Source organism: Hemitrygon akajei, chromosome 20, assembly GCF_048418815.1.
Source record: "Hemitrygon akajei chromosome 20, sHemAka1.3, whole genome shotgun sequence".
In the NCBI taxonomy this organism is placed as follows: domain Eukaryota; kingdom Metazoa; phylum Chordata; class Chondrichthyes; order Myliobatiformes; family Dasyatidae; genus Hemitrygon; species Hemitrygon akajei.
The window spans coordinates 12,628,188-12,648,747 of record NC_133143.1 but is presented as its reverse complement, the minus strand read 5'-3'; the positions used below and the strand labels follow the sequence as shown (position 1 = coordinate 12,648,747).

At 42.4% G+C, this 20,560-nt stretch overlaps 1 protein-coding gene across 1 annotated transcript; it reads right to left on the bottom strand.

The window, feature by feature from the left end:
* Positions 1 to 1,417: 1,417 nt before the first annotated feature.
* On the bottom strand, positions 1,418 to 8,634 carry LOC140713947 (C-C chemokine receptor type 9-like). Its single transcript, XM_073024642.1, has 2 exons — positions 8,484 to 8,634; positions 1,418 to 4,373 (listed from the first exon to the last, which is right to left on the bottom strand). The coding sequence occupies exon 2, from the start codon at positions 4,363 to 4,365 to the stop codon at positions 3,298 to 3,300; it is 1,068 nt and encodes a 355-aa protein (XP_072880743.1). The 5' UTR covers positions 4,366 to 4,373; positions 8,484 to 8,634; the 3' UTR covers positions 1,418 to 3,297.
* Positions 8,635 to 20,560: the final 11,926 nt, after the last annotated feature.

The window sequence follows — 20,560 nt, the reverse complement described above, 5'->3', positions numbered from 1 at the left end:
TGACATCTGAGACCCCGTGAGTGAGGATAAAAGTCGGGTCTGGGGAAACACCCCTCAGACGCACCAGGAGAAACGCTAGAAATCCAGTGACAGCGTTTTATAGCGAAAGCCGGTGAGAGCTCGTGTGTGTCCTCCCTTGTCTGGGTGGCGGGCTCATCACGGAAGAACGGTTTAGCTAAAGGAGAGGTTATACTTGAACGGCCACAACAACGAGACACCGACGGATCGAAATCATAAAGGAAGGTCGGCAAAAACAATAGCGGTAACTGTTCCCATTCTTCTATCTCTCTCTCTCTCCAACAATTGCAACACAGCGACAAACAAACACTGCAGCCTGTGTGAACTGAAACAAACTTTGTATTTCCATCAGACAATTCATTATCCCCTAGACAACGATAGAGCTTATTTCTTATTGATTATTATTATACCCGCACTTTCAGGTTTAGTATTGACGATGTATATTATCTGTATATTTGCATTGATATTATTTTTGTGTATTTTTACTAATAAATACTGTTAAAAATAGTATCACCAGACTCCAACGGAAGTCTCTATCTTTGCTGGTAAGACACCTAGTTACGGGGTTCGTAACAGTTGAAAAATTGCTACGTGTATAACCTTTGCTGACTACAGTGAACACCAATGGATTACTCTTTTATGTTGTTTTTTTTAGTGCAATTTATTTAAAACATCTTTCTACTTTGCTGTTCGTCTAAAGTGATGTGTTCAGAGAAGGTTGTGTATTTGATCATATGCAAATAAGTTTGAGAATAAGGGGTAGGTCATTTAGGACAGAGTTAAGGAAAAACTTCTTCTCCCAGAGAGTTGTGGGGGTCTGGAATGCACTGCCTCGGAAGGCAGTGGAGGCCAATTCTCTGGATGCTTTCAAGAAGGAGCTAGATAGGTATCTTATGGATAGGGGAATCAAGGGATATGGGGACAAAGCAGGAACCGGGTATTGATAGTAGAAGATCAGCCATGATCTCAGAATGGCGGTGCTGGCTCGAAGGGCCGAATGGTCTACTTCTGCACCTATTGTCTATTGTTTATTGAGTTTCTTCCAAAATCTCAGAAAACTGAATTGTAAATAAAACTTTAACCTGGGTCAACATACATAACCAAAACAGCAACACCTCACCAACCTATTGGTCCATCAGTAGGGACTCAACATACAAAACTGTGGAACTGCAAGTATAAATGTTTTATCTAAGTTAAGCAAGATACACATGAACAAAATGTACATCACAACAACCAGTCTGCTCAAGCAAAACAATCAAATTCTTTAGGGTACAGAACATAAAGTTTTATTCTCAAAGCAAATACAAAAATAAGAGAAAGGCAACAAAACATTGAACAGAATGTAACATAAAACAGCAAAGTTCATTTAATCAATAAAAGAGGATTATTTAATGCATTAAAACAACATCATGCTAATTGTATGAATTGCTATCTTCTGTAAAATAACTAGTTAAAATTAATTATTTAAATCTTCAGTGTCTGACACAAGAACAGAAAAAAAGCCAGGATCAGGAGTTGACCTTCAGTCTCTCAGGCCTGCCTCAGCTTTCAGTAAGATTACAAGTGATCTACCCCAGGCCTTAATTCTGGTTCAGTGCCGGATCCCCTCAGCCCTTGAAAACGTATCCACCTCCACTTTAAATATCTCCAGTGATCTCACTTCCACAACTCTCTGGAGAAGAGAATTCCAAATAAGAAATTTCTACATACCCTGGTTTTAAATGATTGATCCCTTTTATTGGAATAATTTCTCCTTATTCTGCCACATATTTTGGCATTTTGCATATATCACCTATTCAACTCTTTCCCAGCAGTCCATGCAATAAATATCGACAGGAACAAAATATGCAAAAATGTCCTTTCAGCCAACCAATAAAAATACTGCAGCTATTTCATTGATAAATGCATGAAAACTGCTGAGAATTAAAATAGCCCAAATTCTTACTCAGGATCTAACGCAGAAACAAAATCCTTCGTAAAGCAATCACTATAATGCTAATAAATTGTTGTACAGGAGGAATGGCCGCAATGGTATCTCACTGGTATGGTGCATGGTTCTTTAATACTTTAATTTTGCCTGTATTCCTCCAATGTACTTTACAGTTCTATGGCCCTTTAACTCATTTGCAAGGTGCAAATGATTAAGGCTCCAGGATGTGTCCTGGTAGGTCTATCCGGGGAAGGATAAAGACCAGCTACATAACTTTAGATCTGGAGAGATATCTGGGCCACATTATTTCAGGATGCTGGTTTTCCCAATCCACCAGGCAATAAGAAATAAATATTATTTGACACAATATTCGCTGTTACTGTTACAATAAGACTGAGCCTTCACAAAGTCAATAAGCCAAACAGTCCCACTCTGTGTCATAATAAGTATATACATGGAATTCCAGCTTCATTGATGAAATCTGTCTTCGTTTCACTGTTGCCATGGTGGGATGAGACTCATCCCTGTGTCTGCACTCCAGAACCCAGGCCATGAGAGTATAAGTGAAAATGTTGCTCCCTCATCCCTTCTAACAACACTTTTCAGGCTGAGAAGGTAAACCTGTGTTACAATGTGACATCACTGGCTTATTACTCAAGCACGGCGCCACTGCATTACCTATTTTAATATTTCTATTTGAACAGCAAGCCCTTTGTGGCTCATTTCGCTTTTAATGTCAAGTTCCTCTCATCCTTTAATGACAGCAAAATTAAGTTATTTTAACTCAAAAAATAAGTCCAACATGAAGTAGAAAAACCTCCAAGAGGGCCACATCTTTAGCTAACATGTCGTTAGCTTTGGAGGCTTGCGTGCCTCAGTGACCCGGAGAGCTATGTTGGCTAGAGTCAGGGCTTTATGCTTTGGCTTTTGGTAGGGTCAAACTTGCTAAATGGGTCAAGGGGTAGAGGCTAGACTAAGAGTGGTCCACCAGTCCTCCAGGTTCAGGGGTTCAGCTCAGGGCTAACAACCCTGACTGATAAAACAAAATTGTTATGGAAACAGTAATGAAGAATCCTTCCACATCTGAGTACAACAATGTTCCTGAGTCTCCACCTGGGTCTTGCATGACTGACAGCAATGAAAACCGAGAGGAAGCTACTGACGTGTTGAAGGGAGCTCTGAACATCACCAGAGATGGAGAATCTTCATTGCTGCCCTAACTGCCAGTGGTGTAATGGGCTGTAAGTAGAAAAAGCATAAACAAGATTTTTTTATAGGTTTTTCTATCTTGATAAAGTATTTGTAATTTAGACGACAGCATTCTGTGGTCTACCTCTGTTAACTTGGGTTTATAAGGAAAATGTCCCTGTCATTTCACTTTCTGAATAATCAGGAGAGAATTTACAAGAGTTCTGCTGTGGTTTGGTTGAGGTCCTGACGCAGCCTATATCTTTCATGATTTTCAACAAATCTTTTCGGAATTTGACTCCTATAAATGCATACAGCAGTGGGTTCAGACAGGAGTGCAGGAAAGCAATGCACTGTGTAATCTGGGTGGCAATGTCCAGGTTCTTGAGGGTTTGGCAGTCGGTTATTGTAATATTGATCGCATCCATGGCTTTCATGATCATGATGCTGTTGTATGGCAACTGAGAGAGGACAAAGACAGCTACCACAGCCCCTATCACTTTTATAGCTCGATGCTTTTGAAAGTTTCTGGCCCGGAGAAGCTTCCAAACAATCGTGGAGTAGCAAACTGTCATGACAGTAAAAGGCAGGAAAAATCCTGCAGCAACCTGAACTGCAAACCCTGTAGCTTTCAGGTTCTTCTCTGGATAGACTGTAAAGCAGCTTCTCTGGACTTCATCCTGTAAGCTGAAGCAGAACTCTGGCAGAGACAACAGTACAGCAATCACCCAGACAATTAGAGAGGTTAACTTGCTCTGAAGAAGCATTTTTTTCTTTGAAACCCGAGCTTTCACTGCTTTCACAATAGCGATGTAACGGTCAATGCTGATGCAAGACAACAACAAGATGCAGCTGAAGAAGTTGATCTTATAAATGCTGTTAGCTGTTTTGCACATAAAGTTTCCAAAGATCCATCCGGATATTGCATTCAGTGCCCAAAATGGCAAAGTGCAGAGGAAGAGGATGTCAGCAATAGCGAGGTTTAGGAGGTAAACGTCTGTCATGGTTTTTATTCTCTTGTAGTAAGCATACAACACAACAACCAAGACGTTCCCCACAAACCCTAAAACAAACACAGAGAAGTAGAAAGGTGGAAGAAAATATTGGGCAAATTGTCGGACTTCTGATTTTCTGCACATTCCACTTGATTCTTCATCATAGTCATAATACTCTGCCGTATAGGTGATGGTTGGGAAGGTTAAATCTTGGTCATCGTCAGCTCCGGCCATGTTCTCTCCTGCAAATGAACAGATCACCAGTTAACCAACCACAGTGACAAGTGGAATCAAAGAACCATAAACCATGCTGACCACTTATGGAAAGATGCAGCAAAGATTCTCACATGTGATTAATTTCTTGGGATAGCTTGTATAGGCTGGACCAAAAACAGGCAGGGTTATATCTTTCCAGGTTATTCTAGACTCAGTGGGCTGAACATCCTGTTTCTGTGCTGTGTAGTTCTATGACTTGGATTTTACTCTTTCAGCATCAATAGTTTGGCTGTAAATTACAACTTCACCTATTATTAAATTATCTAATCACTAGGCTAGCAAGCTGTTTACTTGTTACCTGTGCTGCACACTGCATACATTTTGGATTTTATTTTATTAACTTATTTATGCTAATATTTTGGTTTTATGTGATGTATGTTTCGTGAGATGAACATTGTTTCATTTGGTTCTATACATGTGCAATCAGGCAACAATAAACTTGAACCTGAACTTATTTTATTGCCATATACACCAGGGAGCAATGAAATCCCTTGCTTGTGTGAAGCTTACAGAGTAAACAGTATTCTTGGTGATAATAAATACAATGACAAGTGCAAAACAGTAGAATGATGCAGAGATTGCAGTGCAGAAAGGCTAGAGTAACAATAACAGAATAAACAAGCAAGGTGAATTAAGTGTCCAAAAACATGACAGCGCCACCAGGAGGAGGATGTGAAAGAAGTAATTGGTCCAAGAGTCCGTTAGCAACAAGCAAGATGCTGCTCTTTACATCTTATGTCAATATAATACAACTTCCCCCTGCGTTTTGTTCGAGTGATCTGAGCCCTCTCACCCTCAGTGCTGTTGGTGGATGGTGCTGGAACAAGGTTTAGTCAACACAGATTGTAGATTTGGACTCTAATTCAGTTTTTATGATGTGTTCACTTTCTAGTTCTAGTTCTGTTTGCTGTTGTTACAACTTTTGAATCAGGGCAGCTTTCAGACAATGAACTGAATGTGCCTTTTGATTCTCTGTTTTATATTCTGGGTTTTTGCTTTTTTTTGCACATGGGGGAGGTTTGATGATTCTCTTTGAACGGGTTGGTTCCATGGTTCCTTTTTGTTTGGTCACTGCCTGTGGGGAAGATGAACCTCAGGATTATATACTGCTTTCATATTTTGATAATAAATGCACTTTGTATCTTTGAATTTAAAATGTGCCATTGAAATTCAGGATAAAATAGTATTAAATTGTCAAAACACATAATGCCAGTATGTAATTGGGTGTCATGTAGCATAGCGGTTAGCACGACACTATTACAGCTCAGGCTGTTCTGGAGTTCGGAGTCTTGGTCTTGATATAGGACACCTCTAATCCCTACAACACACACAAAATGCTGGTGGAACACAGCAGGCCAGGCAGCATCTATAGGAAGAGGCACTGTCGACGTTTCGGGCCGAGACCTTTCGTCAGAACTGAAAGGAAAGATAGTAGATCTCTTACTATCTTTCCTTTCAGTTAGTCCTGACAAGGGGTCTGGGCCCGAAACATTGACAGCGCTTCTCCTTATAGATGCTGACTGGCCTGCTGTGTTCCACCAGCATTTTGTGTGTGTTGTCTGAATTTCCAGCATCTGCAGATTTCCTCGTGTTTGACCTCTAATCCCTCATGGCTGGTGTCTGTGTGCAGTACAGCATGACATTGTGGAAAGTAGCCAGTGCTCCTGATACGCTCTGGGGTATTCTATCAAAATGAAAGAATCCACGTGGACATATAAATGTCATCTTCTCTTTGTCAGCTTCACTCATGATAATACCCGCTCCTTAGATCCAACGCACTGAACCATTTTGCTCCACTCAGGCAGGCCAGAGCATCCTCAATCTGTGGAACAGCATATCGGTCTGGGTCTGTATGCCTGTTCAGTGTCTGATAATCAACACACATTTGTCCCTTCCCATTCTTCATCCTCACCTCCACTATGGGTGACACCTAGGGACTTCTCGACTCAGTGATAATTCTAGCTTCCTTCAGTTTCAGCAGATGCAGCGGAACATCTTCCACCTCCACCGGTGCTAACGGTTGAGACTTCTCTCTAAGCTGGGTGTTCTCCATCTCTCTAATGGAGCAACCCGTAGCAAATTTATCAGTAGAAAAGACACCTTTGAGCTTCAGTATCTTCTCCATCACTCTCCTTTTCCATCCCTCAGGTACCAGGAAGTCACCAAAGTTGAATGACTTTGGTGCTAACTTTTCCAATCCTGTCTGACATCCAGTTTTCTCACAAGAAAACTAGAAATCACCCTCACAGGGAAAGATGTGCCATCAACATCCCATATCTGAGAGTAACCTCTCTCTCTGACAGTCACTGTCATCCTACTTGCGTGGACAGCTGAAGGTGTCTGTGGTTCTGTAGTTTCCCGTCACTCTAGCTACTTCCCCAGGATGTAACACGATGGGTTTGGACTGGGTGTATCACACTGTTTCCCGTTTATGGTCACCATCCTGCTTGGGAAATTATACAGCTCTCGTTACAAGCACATGTAGTTCAACTCTTTGAGTGATTATGCAGAAAGATTGAAGTTAATAACTCATCTCCTATCGTAGGCCGCAAACTTATCAATCAACCTTGCTGTGGACACTTTCTGGAGGTTCAAGATCCCTATGCTCTACGATTGCTGGACTAAGTGTGTAAATGTAGGAGGGAACTATGTTGAAAAATAAATGTGCTAGGCATGTTCTTACTGGAGAATTACGGTGGGGGTCGGGATCTCATTGAAACCTATTGACTATTGAAAGGCCTAAATAGAATGGACATGGAGAGGATGTTTCCTATGGTGGCGGAGTCTAGGACCAAAGGGCACAGCCTCAGAATAGAGTGACGTCCATTTAGAACAGAGATAAGGAAGAATTTCTTTAGCCAGAGAGTGGTGAACTAGCAGAATTCATTGCCATGGATGGCTGTGGAGGCCATGTCTTTGGATATATTTAAAGCAGAGGTCAATAGGTTCTTGATTAGTAAGGGTGTCACAGGTTATGGAGAAAAGGTGGGAGAATGTGGTTGAGAGGAAAAATAAATCAGCTATGATTGAATGGCAGAGCAGACTCAATAGGTTGAATGGCCTAATTCAGCTCCTATGATTTATTTAAACCAGAAGACCATATATCCAGTGAATTGGCCTGTCTGCAGCAATAATGCCACACTGTGCCTGAAAAAATTCGTCCTCATCTCTGTTCTCAGGCTGGTCCTGGACTCTCCCACTATTTGAAACATCATCTCCATGTCAACTCTGCCTCGGACTTTTAATATCAGGTAGATTTCAATTAAATCCCCCCCCCCCCCCCCATTCTTCTAAATCTCAGTGAATACAGGCCAGAGCCATCAAACACTCCTCTTCCATTACTGGGATCATTCTCGTGAACCTCCTCTGCACCCTCTCGAATGTCAGATCGATTCAGAATACACTGCCAAGATAGGACTGCTGTGTCATTTAAAGCTGAGGGCAGACGGGGGTGGGAGGAGGGGTGTTTGCTTCGTGATCAATTCCTCATGGTGTACAAACGTGATGGTGCCGCCCCAGTCCTGTTCACCAGACCTAGAACACCTCGCAATCAAGCCATTTTATCTGCCGTTTTGGTAGTGGTATATATTCTACCTCAAGCTAATGTCAAACAGACTCCAGATGAACAGATCAATCTGATCAACAGGCATGAAACAGCACATCCTGATACCTTCTGGATTTTAACCAGGCCAGATTGAAAAAGTCTGTAAATAATTACCGTAGATTCCGGACTACAGAGCGCACCTGATTAAAAGCCGCTGGCTCTAATTTTAGAAAGAAAATCAATTTTGTACTTGTACAGGCCGCACCGGATTTTAGGCCGCACCGGATTTTCGGCCGCAGGTGTCCCACGTTGTAATATGAGATATTTACACAGAAAGATATTACACGTGAGGATTTTTTAACTTTTAATTAAATCCATATGGTAACATAAACAAATACATATTGCAAATGCTTTTTTTCGAACCGTGCCTGTAACGCGGCTACTTTTAAATATACGTTGCATATACTTTTTTACTGAACAACATTCCAATATCTCCTAACGACTGGTAAAAAATATATATACTGCAGCCTACCAGGAAAAGTTATTGATCGCCTTTAACTTAAAAGCAGCGTTTTGGCTCCGCCGCTCCGCCGCTCGACCCCCGCCGTCCCGTTTATCGCAAACCGGCATTTTTCCCACAAGACGCGGCGAAACCGGGTGTGACATCATAGCATCCCGGGATGTAGTACAGAAAACAAATATAGTTAAAACAGTTCTAACTTTAACTAACAAATGAATTACTAAGCGAAAATATTATAAACTAAATAACTGCCATAAAGGCAGCACAATGCTTTTCTTCGAGTGTTTTCCATGTTGATGAGGGTGAGTACAAATGACTGATTTACAATAATTTAATTGTGAAAGTGCGCTTGATTTATCGTACAATTTCATTGGACCTCTGTGAACTACTCATCAATTTTATTGGTCTACTGTTACGAGACAAAATGTTTTTGGCGGCATGAAAAAAAAACACGCATTAGCCGCACCGTATTAAAGGCCGCAGTGTTCAAAGCTGTTCAAAATGTGGGAAAAAAGTAGCGGCTTAAAATCCGGAATCTACGGTATGTACAATGTACTGCATATGTTAATTGTCATGACCTCAGCCCCCTCCTTTGTGAGAATCGCAAGAGAGAGAGCCTTACGGTTTGGAATGTGGGCTGGCCGCTCAGCAAGACAAAAGCCTTGGACATAGCCATTGTCTTGGGAGACACCTTTGTGGAATAAGGAATTGGACTACGTGCAAACCCTAAGGGCAATGTGAGATGGGTGATGGGGGAAAGATTGCCTCACCCCCACCCTGATGGACATCTACAACCCTGCCAGTCCAGATAAAAGGTGGACTGCCAAGGCAGGGCCTCAGACGCACCAAGGAGACACACGAAGAAGACACGATAGTGCTTCCCATCGGAGCGGGAAGCCATTCTGAAGGAAGCCACGTGTGTTAGATTCCGGATCGGGAGTCTGTGGTTGGACCCAAAAGGAAAAACCGCTTTAACTAACAGCAGGGATTTGCTTCGCAAGGACGACGGGCAAGTGTTCCTTTTCTCTCTCTCCAACACGTGAAATGCCAGTGGTTCCCGAAACAGGGAAGCCTGCAGACTTTGAGTGACTCTTATACCCAATTGGACTCAGTATCCCCTAGACAACAATAGAGCTCATTTTTGATTGATTATTACTACACCTGTGCTTTAGATTGAGTTTTGACGATGTATATGATCTGAATGTTTTGTATTAACCATACGTTTGTGCCCCTTTATAAATAAAACGTTTGAAAATAGTAGCATCAGGCTTCAGCGGACCTATCTATCTTTGCTGGTAAGTTACTGGGGAACGTAACATAATCAAAATGGCTTCTTTGTTTTGCTAAAAGTAGGAATGCTTCTTTGTTATGATAAGTGATTTCTCTCACAGTTGTTTAGCTTTAGAATTGCGGGGATTGTATTCATTTGTTAATCAATGGGGGAATGTTATTTCGTCTTGTGGGTCTGGGAGCTGAGTGGAGCTGGGTTTTCGCGGTCTTTTCAGGGAGTCGGGAAGAAGACGCCGAAGGTGGACGTGTGCTGTACTGCTCGGTCGACCACCAAGGGTGGTCCCAGGTGCAAGGACGTGGAGGTCGGAGGAAAGTGACGAAGGGCCGAATAGTTTGATGGTTGAGCTCCAACGATGTGCACTAAACTGACTGAACTTTGATAAGTTTTGGTGCCTTTTACTTTATTTTCTTTTCCTTCATATATACTGTATGGTTAGTACTCATTTAGTTTTAGTAAAATCTTTAAAGTGTTTTCCATAACGGTATCTGGTGTGAGTTTGATATTGTGTGTGCGACGCGGCATTAACTTGATTCCCACAGCACCTGAGTATACGGGAGGCGGGGTTGGTGAGTGGCTGGACTTTTTCCGCTAGAATTATACCAACAAATCACTTGTAGTACCAGAGGAACCAACACACTGACCACTTTTACACCACCAGCAAGAGTGCTATCCCCTGTCCACTTTGGAAAGTCTGATCACCTGGCTGTACTCCTACTCCCTGAGTATAGGCAGAGACTGAAGACTGCAGCATCAATAGTGAGGACCAAGAAGATGTGGAGCAGGGAAGCACAGGAGTGCTTACAGGACTGGTTTGAATCAGCAAACTGGACTGTATTCAGGGATTCATCTTCAAGTCTGAATGAGTACAGCACAGCTGTCAACGACTTCATTAAAATCTGTGTGGATAAGTGTGTGCCTATGAGAACATACGGTACATACCCAAATCAAAAGCCGTGGATGAACCAGGAGGTTTGTAGCCTGCTGAGAGCTAGATCTGTGGCATTCAAGTCTGGTAACCCAGGACCTGTAGAATAAAATCAGGTATGACTTTTGGGGGGCTATTTCAGGAACAAAGAGACAATTCTGAGAGAGGTTGGATGCAACATCGGATGCACGTCAACTCTGGTAGCGTTTGCAGACCATTACTTCCTACAAACCCAAACCCAACATCATGAATGGTAGTGATGCTACCGGCTCCAGGTCCATAAAAGCTCAATGCCTTTTATGCCGGTTTTGAAAGGAAGAATAAAACTACAGCAATGAGGATCCCTGCAGCACCTGGTGATCCTGTGATCTCTGTCACAGGGGCCGACGTCAGGCTGCCTTTCAGGAGGGAGGTTGCTCACAAGGCAGCAGGTTCCTGGTAAGATGGGGTTCCTGGTAAGCCTCTGGTACCTTGTGCCAACCAACTGGCAGAGGTGTTCAAAATCATTTTCAATCTCTCAATGCTACAGTCAGAAGTGTGAGATGCCTTAATGACTATCGTCCAGTAGCACTCACATCTACGGTGACGAGATGCTTTGAGAGGTTGGTCATGACTAGACTGATCTCCTGCCTCAGCGAGGACCTGGACCCATTGCAATTTGCTGATCACCACAATAGGTCTACAGCAGATGTGATCTCACTGTATCTCCACCCGGCCTTGGATCACCTGGTGATACTAAACCTGATTCTGACATTCTCCATCTTAATGTCAACATATTCCAGCATATTAACACATTCTCCACTGTCTTCACATTTGCCTAGGACCCTCTCACTGGTGAATACTGAAGCAAATTATTCATTAAGGGCCTCTGCTACCTTTTCAGACTCCCAAATAAATTTTCTCTTTTTTCCATGATTGGTTCTACCCTCACTCTAGTCATCCTCCTGTTCTTCACGTACATGTAGAATGCATAGGGATCTCCTTAATTCTACTCACCAAGGCCTTCTCATGTTCCCTTCTAGCTCCCCTAAGTTCCTAAATTCCTTCTTGAGGTCCATCCGGGCTACCTCAAAACTCTCCAGAGCCCTATCTGATCTTTGCTTCCTAAACCTTAAATATTCTTCCTCTTTCCTATTGGCTAGATGTTCCACATCTCTTGTCAACATGATTCTTTCATCCTGCCATTCTTTCTCTGTCTCAACGGGACAGATCTGTCCAAAACCCCATGCAAGTGCACTGTAAGCAACCTCTATGTTATTGTTGAACATATTCATGAGTACATCTGTTCCCAATTTATAGTCCCAAGCTCCAGCCCAAAAGCATCATAATTCACCTTCCCCCAGTTAAATACTTTTCCATACTGAAACCCTGGTGGTTATAGTTATTGATAATCTCTGACAACCAAGACCACCTTTGTATGTGTGTGGTTAGGTTCCAAACTTGGAGTACTTTCCCTTACTGCCCATGGAGTTTCTTTTTACAAGGGCAACTCACTACCACACTCAGTCAATTGGCAAGGGAGCTCACTTTCAGTTCTGGAACTTGAACCATTGTTTGGACCAAGACTGTGAGGCCTGAACAAGACTTGTTCTGGAGAAGCCCATTGAATGTTGCTAAGTGTTGTTTGATTGTCCACACCTTGTGATCAGACAACACAATGACCACTCCAGAAAATGCAGTTCCTCAATTTCTCCTTCATTGCTTGAGTCTTGTTTTCCTTATCCTTACTGAATCTGTGGCAGTCTCTGCACATTCAGCATCCTCTCTCTGGAGATTTAAAGAGCAAAGTCCTACAGCCAGGTCTGTTTGCAGTGGTTGAAACTGAGCCCTCATTTGCACATTTTTGGATTCAGGTTCTGAATTCAATAAACTTAGAACAGTACAACACAGGAACAGGCACAGCAGCCCCCATGTCTGTAACAACCATGGTGCCAATTTAAGCTAAACCTATCCTCCTCCCACCTCCACATATAATCCATACCCTGCATATAAACATGTACATGCTTCCACCATTACCCTTGGCACCGACCACTCTGTGCAGACTCTTAACTTGCACAGCTCCTTTAAACATTCTGCCTCTCATCTTAAGTCTTTACAAGTCAAGTCACTTTTTATTGTCATTTTGACCATAACTGCTGGTACAGTACACAGTAAAAACAAGACAACGTTTTTCAGGACCATGGTGCTACATGAAACAACACAAAAACTACACTGAACTACATAAAAACAACACAGGAAAAAAAACCACGAGACTACAGACCTACCCAGGACTGCATAAAGTGCACAGAACAGTGCAGGCATTACAATAAATAATAAACAAGACAATAGGCACAGTAGAGGGCAGTAAGTTGGTGTCAGTCCAGTCTCTGGGTATTGAGGAGTCTGATGGCTTGGGGGAAGAAACTGTTACATAGTCTGGTCGTGAGAGCCAGAATGCTTCGGTGCCTTTTCCCAGATGGCAGGAGGGAGAAGAGTTTGTATAAGGGGTGCGTGGGGTCCTGCTGTTTGCTTTGCAGATGCAGCATGTAGTGTAAATGTCTGTAATGGTGGGAAGAGAGACCCTGATGATCTTCTCAGCTGACCTCACTATCCGCTGCAGGGTCTTGCGATCCGAGATGGTGCAATTTCCAAACCAGGCAGTGATGCAGCTGCTCAGGATGCTCTCAATGCAACCCCTGTAGAATGTGATGAGGATGGGGGGTGGAGATGGACTTTCCTCAGCCTTCACAGAAAGTAGAGACGCTGCTGGGCTTTCTTTGCTATGGATCTGGTGTTGAGGGACCAGGTAAGATTCTCCGCCAGATGAACACCAAGAAATTTGGTGCTCTTAACGATCTCTACCGAGGAGCCGTCGATGTTCAGTGGGGAGTGGTCGCTCTGTGCCCTCCTGAAGTCAACAACCATCTCTTTTGTTTTGTTCACATTCAGAGACAGGTTGTTGGCTCTGCACCAGTCCTTTAGCTGCTGCACCTCCTCTCTGACTTGTTGTTCTTGCTGATGAGACCCACCACGGTCGTGTCATCGGCGAACTTGATGATATGGTTCGAGCTGTGTGGTGCAGCACAGTCGTGGGTCAGCAGAGTGAACAACAGTGGACTGAGCACACAACCCTGGGGGGGCCCCGTGCTCAGTGTGATGGTGTTGGAGATGCTGCATCCGATCTGGACTGACTGAGGTCTCCCAGTCAGGAAGTCTAGTATCCAGTTGCACAGGGAGGTTTTCAGGCCCAGTAGGCTCAGCTTTCCAATCAGTTTCTGAGGGATGATTGTGTTGAATGCTGAACTGAAGTCTATGAACAGCATTTGAACGTAAGCGTCTTTTTTGTCCAGGTGGGTTAGGGCCAGGTGGAGGGTCATTTTCCGCCTCAAAACAGGCGTAGAAGTTATTCAGTGCATCTGGGAGGGAGGCATCACCCGCACAGTCAGGTGATGTTGTCCTGTAATTGGTGATGTCCTGGATGCCCTTCCACATGCTCTGTGTGTCGCTGCTGTCCTGGAAGTGGCTGTGGATTCGCTGGGTATGTACACGCTTCCCGGGACAGTTAGGCCCTTGCTGCCTTGTCACCTGCTCTGAAGGTGGAGTCACAGAAAAAAGGAAAAAAATCCCAGTTTGTCTAAACCAAACAGCGTTCTAATGAAGATTTTGATAAATTTCAGTCCACTAATTTAAATTCTTTACTTTTCAAGAAATTATTTCAACCAGATAAATGTACAACAGTGCTGCAAGAGTTATCATTTGGTAAAAATTAAATTATTCTTTCCATAATTCAGTCTTTCCTTTGTATAATATTTTTTCCTCAAATATATTTTGTATATTTTCAAACATCTGATATTAATTTCAATCTGGAAAAAGCAGTGAGACATTTATTCTTCCAACAGGTTGTTCAAGTATTTACCGTGTGAAATACCTCTAATAGAAACTAATTGTATGGTAACAAATGGAATGTGTTAAGCATCCTCCAGGGCTAGGCTAGAAATAGTGTCTGGGTTGAAAGTCATTCTGAAATATGATTAAAACCAAACTCAGACAAGACTTTCAGCTCCAGCTTATGTAGAACAAGGTGTGGTTTTTGGCTTAAGTTTTCTTAAGATGCTAAAATGCCCAGCGAGTTTCTGAGTCACTTGCTGTCTAGAATCACAAGAACTTATGTCAAAAACTTCCCTGTTTCGTTAATCCAACAGGAACCTACTTTGTAGTACATACTTGTATCTAAAGTTGTGGAAGCCTTTCAGAGTAAATGAACTGCCCGACTGTCTGTACAAATTGCTTTTGGCTATGTACGAATCCTAACCTTTGAATGCGTTGGCTGCATGTGATCAGGATTTAACAGGCAGATCCTGGAAGCTCACATGTGTGTACCTTTGAAGTCGAAGAGCCGTATTCATCGACTCAAAGAAAACTTATGATAGAGACCATTCAACCTAAATGTCTAATACCAGAGGGCATAAAGTGAAGGTGTGAGGGGGTAGGTTCAAGTGGGGAGTGAGGGGCAAGTTTTTTTTACTCAGAGAGTGGTGGATGCCTGGAATACATTGACCGGTATGGTGGTAGAGGCAAATACACTAGAGGCTTTTAAGAGACGTTTAGATAGGAACATGGATGTGAGGAAGGTGGAGGAAAATGGACATGGTGTAGTGTTTGGGTGTTTTTGATCAGCTTTTTAACTTGTCCAGATCAACATTCTGCTGTTCCTGTGCTGTACTGTTGTATGTTCTAAAACGCATCATATTCATGCTGTTGAATAAGTTACCTGATCCGATCCCTGATCCAGTTGCCCAACACTGGGTCAGTACCCTCCTGCTGATGGTTCTTCAAGTCCACACCAATACATATCTCCCCCACCATTTCAGGCGAAGGGACCGGGACCAACACTACTCTATGAATTTAAAAAATCCTTTCCTATTCTCCCTTCCAATTATTCCAAGAAATACTTTAAAACCTCAGTCCTTTGGTTTGACCTTCCTGCTAAGGGAGATAGGCCTTTTCATTTACCACAGTGATTCCCAAGGGGACAGTTACATGTCCTAATGGGGCGTTAGGGGAAATAGAAGTTCTCGGGGGGAGGGGGGGAGGATAGTAAGCAGCACCCTAACTTGAGGCACAAGACCTGAACAACTGTTTTAACTTGCTGCATTGGTCAACATCCGATAGGCATTCTCATTTGTGTTAATTTTTTATTTTAGTTTAGCCCCGTTAATGATGGATAAATATGTACAGCGTGATTTCTAAGTCTGAAGGCGGTGAAGCCCCGAATTCTAATCCTGCTAAGCAATGGAAACTACAGAACGAGTGTCAATACAATGTTATGTACCTGGAGTATTGTTTTATTCCATTCCCGCCAGATCAGTGATAGACCAGGAGGTAATTCACCTGCTGCAGGTTGGATCTGGGGCATTCAAGTCTGGTGACCCAGCCCTGTACCAGAAAACCAGGTATGACAGGCGGAGGCTATTTCAAGGGCAAAGAGACAATTTTGAACGAGTTTGGAGGTGACATCAAATGCATGTCAACTCTGGCAGTGACTGCAGGATATTACTTCCTACAAAGCGAAACCCAATAGCATGAATGGCAGTGATGCTTCACTTCCAGATGAACTCAACGCCTTCTATGCACACTTTGAAAGAGAAAATATAACTATAGCTATGAATATCCCAGCTGCACCCATTGACCCTCTGATCTCTGACTCAGAGGCCAATGTTAGACTGCCTTCAAAGAGTGTGAACCCTTGCAAGGCCAAAGGTCCCGATGGAATACCTAGTAAGGCTCTGAAAACCTGTGCCAACCAACTAGTGTGAGTATTCAAGGACATTTTCAACCTCTCACTGCTACAAGCGGAAGTTCCCATTTGCTTCAAAAAGGCAACAATCATACCAGTGCCTAAGAAGAATAATGTGAGCTGCCTTAATGACTATCGCTCGGTAGCACTCACACCAAAGTGAGAAAATCCATTGAGAGGTTGTTCAGGATGCTGTTCATCGACTATAGCTCAGCATTTAACATCATCATTCCCACAATCCTGATTGAGAAGTTACAGAACCTGGGCCTCTGTACCTCCCTCTGCAACTGGATCCTCAACTTCCTAACTGGAAGACCACAATCTGTGCAGTTTGGCGACAATATCTCCTCCTCACTAACGATCAACACCCTCAGGGGTGTGTGCTTAGCCCACTGCTCTACTCTCTCGATACCCATGACTGTGTGGCTAGGTATAGCTCAAATATCATCTCTAAATTTGCTGATGATACAACCATTGTTGGTAGAATCTCAAATGGAGATGGGAGGATGTACAGGAGTGAGATATACCAACCAGTGGAGTGGTGCTGCAGCAACAACCTGGCACTCAACGTCAGTAAGATGAAGGAGCTGATTGTGGACTTCGGGAAGGGTAAGATGAAGGAACACACACCAATCCTCATAGGGAGATCAGAAATGGAGAGAGTGAGCAGTTTCAAGTTCCTGGGTGTCAAGATCTCTGAGGATCTAACCAGGTCCCAACATATCGATGCAGCTATAAAGAAGGCAAGACAGTGACTATACTTCATTAGGAGTTTGAAGAGATTTGGTATGTCAACAAATACACTCAAAAACTTCTATAGATGTACCGTGGAGAGCATTCTGACAGACTGTCTGGTATGGGGGAGGGGGGCTACTGTACAGGACCGAAAGAAGCTGCAGAGGGCTGTAAATTTAGTCAGCTCCATCTTGGGCACTAGCCTACAAAGTACCCAGGACATCTTCAAGGAGCGATGTCTCAGAAAGGCAGCGTCCATTATTAAGGACCCCCAGCACCCAGGGCATGCCCTTTTCTCACTGTTACCATCAGGTAGGAGATACAGAAGCCTGAAAGCACACACTCAGCAATTCAGAAACAGCTTCTTCCCCTCTGCCATCCGATTCCTAAATGGACGTGAACCCATGAACACTACCTCACTTTTTTAATATATAAAATTATTTCTGTTTTTGCATGATTTGAATCTATTCAATGTACATATACTGTAATTTATTTATTTATTTATTTCTTCCTTCTTCTATATTATGTTATTACATTGAACTGCTGCTGCTAAGTTAACAAATTTCACGACACATGCCGGTGACAATAAACCTGATTTTGATTCTGATTCCCCATGTGTCTTATTTATAATGCTGTACTGTCTTTTGAAGGCATGAAACCATCAAGACTTCAGGAACACTTCTGTAAAAGACACCCTGAAAAGGCTATTTATGATATTACTCAGTTCCAGAAAATAAAAGCAGCATTTGAAAAGTGTTGCACACTCGAGTCATTTGCCAAGAAAGCTAAAAATGACCTAGATAATGGTTTCATTGCTTCTTATAACATTTTCAAATTGATAGCAAAGTGTGGAAAATCTCATACAACTGGTGAAATATTCATAATGCCTACTCTATCAGAAGTGCTCACTCCTGTTCTCACCAATATTTTAAAATCAATTCCTCTGAGTAACAACTCTGTATCTTGTTGTATTGACAAAATGAGTATCAACAGAGTTTGGAGAGCTACAAACAACAGAATTTGGGATACAGCTGCATGAGTCAACTGTGCAAGACAATGAGGCATTGCTAATGGCATATGTATGGTTTATCAAAAATGGAAAATTTACGAAGAGATTCTCTTTTGTAAAAGGTTACAAACAAATGTCAACTGAGAATCAATCTATGGTGAGCTCAAAATGTATATTGAGGATAAAAGTATTCCGATTAGGAGCATGATTTCTTGAGCAGCTGCTGGAGCACCATATATGACAGGTTTCCATCTGGTTTTGTAGCATTTATGAAAAAGAAATTCCAGTTGTGTTTGCAATCCATTGTTTAACTTATCATCAGTACCTTGCAGCCAAAAACCTCAACCAGTGACTTTCTCCAACTCTTGTAATATCTACTAATAACAAAATTAAAACTCATCCAGTAAGTAGCAGAATATTTCACCAGTAATGCCAAAATAACAATGAAGAGTTTGAAAGCTTGTTTCTTCACACTGAAGTACGTTGTCTGTCAAAAGGCTGCTGCTTAAAACTTTTTTTGATCTTTTTTGATCAACTGTGGTTGAATTTTTGCTCAAAGTCGAGAAGAGCTTGGGAAACAAGACTGAACTACGTGGAGATGTGGCATACCTATCCTATCTGTATGACAAAATGAACATTCTAAATATGACACTACAGGGTGAGAATTTTAATTTAATCCAGTCAAAAGGTACAGTGTCTACTTTTATCAGAAAATTGGAAATACATAAGCAAAACTTTGGGAGAAGAATGTTTTCACGGACACCCTGCATGGAAAGTATGGCACTCTCTTTTGTGGTTGGTGATTTGCAAGAGTACTGCTTATACCTGCAGTCACTGAAGAAAGATTTTCAGATTCAATTCAAAGAATTGAATGATCTGGAAATTCTTGTCTAGATAATTAACCCATTTCTTTACAAGGTGAAAAAACAGGAAGAGAGCCTGCAAGAAGAAATTATCAAAATTCAGAATGACGTAAAAGCAAAAATGTCAGCTTTTGTGGTATCTGGCTACACTGTCATACGAAGTTTCCTGGTCTTGAAGAATCAAACTGCTCCTCATTGCATTTTCATCCACCTAACTTGTTGAAAGAGGCTTCAGTGTAATGAGCCAGATACTCACTAAAAATCCGCTTGGACATTGTTACGCATGAGGACTTGAGGCTTTTGCTGTCACAACTTGAACCAGATATTTCAACTCTTGCTAAAAACCGTCAGGCTCAAGGATCACATTAATATTGAAGCTGCTGTACAGCGCACAGGTACTGTGTAAGATAGGTTTAAAGACAAATAAAAATTTCAAGCAGAATCATTTTTCTCATGTTAGCATATGGTAGACATGTTTTTACACTATGGGAGTGCTGGAAATTATATTGTGGCTGAGAGAGGTATTGGTAAGTATGAAGGTGCATTGGGGGACGGGGTTTGGCAAGTGTGAAAGTGCTTTGGAGGGCTTTGGCTAAAAAGATTGGGTAACACTGATTTACCATATCTAGATCCCTGCTAAGTTCCTACAACATCTAAATTCCAATGGAATCAGCCCCAGGTCATCCACTCTTACAGCTACAATTTTTCCAGAGGCCAATTTACAAACACCTGGGAATCTAAGCTTTAGAACTACTGCATACAAAAGTTATGCTCAAGCCCAAAGGAGAACCAGTTAACTCATTGCCCAAAGGGATCTATCCAAATCATCATCCAGAAGCTGAGCCACCCTCCAAGGGGTTCTCCCCTGTCTCTGCACTTGTGGTGCTTGTTATCTGCAGACCCAATAATTGGACAATGTCCCAGATGGGTTGCCCCATACCTGAAATGCCCCCCTCTGCACATTTTCTCTGTATTAATGTGACGAGAAGCCTAGGTGAGAATGGTAAGGTCCCAAGTGCTGAAGTATCTGAGACTAGAATCAAGATACAATTTCAAGACTGAGATATGAACAGGGTTCTTGACTCGATGCTAGATGAGAACCTGATGAGACTCGACAGAAATTGTAAAAGCAATCACAGACTGAACCAAAGTTGAGCTGACAACTGAGCCCCAAGCAAGGGTTCAGGTACTCTTAAATATCAAAATCTTGGTGCCAACACATGGCCGTCAATTTGCAGAGCATGCCAGAATATTTAAAGGGACTACGCCAGCTCTCCATACTCTGCAGAATCGGAGCGTCTAGACCCCGGAGGCTGGCCGGTCAGGTGTGTAACGTAAAAATTAAAGCATCAGACATAGACAACCCGAGTGGAAAAGCTCAGGCTTCACACCACTCACAGTAAAATCTTAGTCTTATTTTATTCTTTGTAAAACTTGCCTTTGCACAGTGAAGTATGGCTCTGCACCATCGACTGACAGGTGGATTGTGA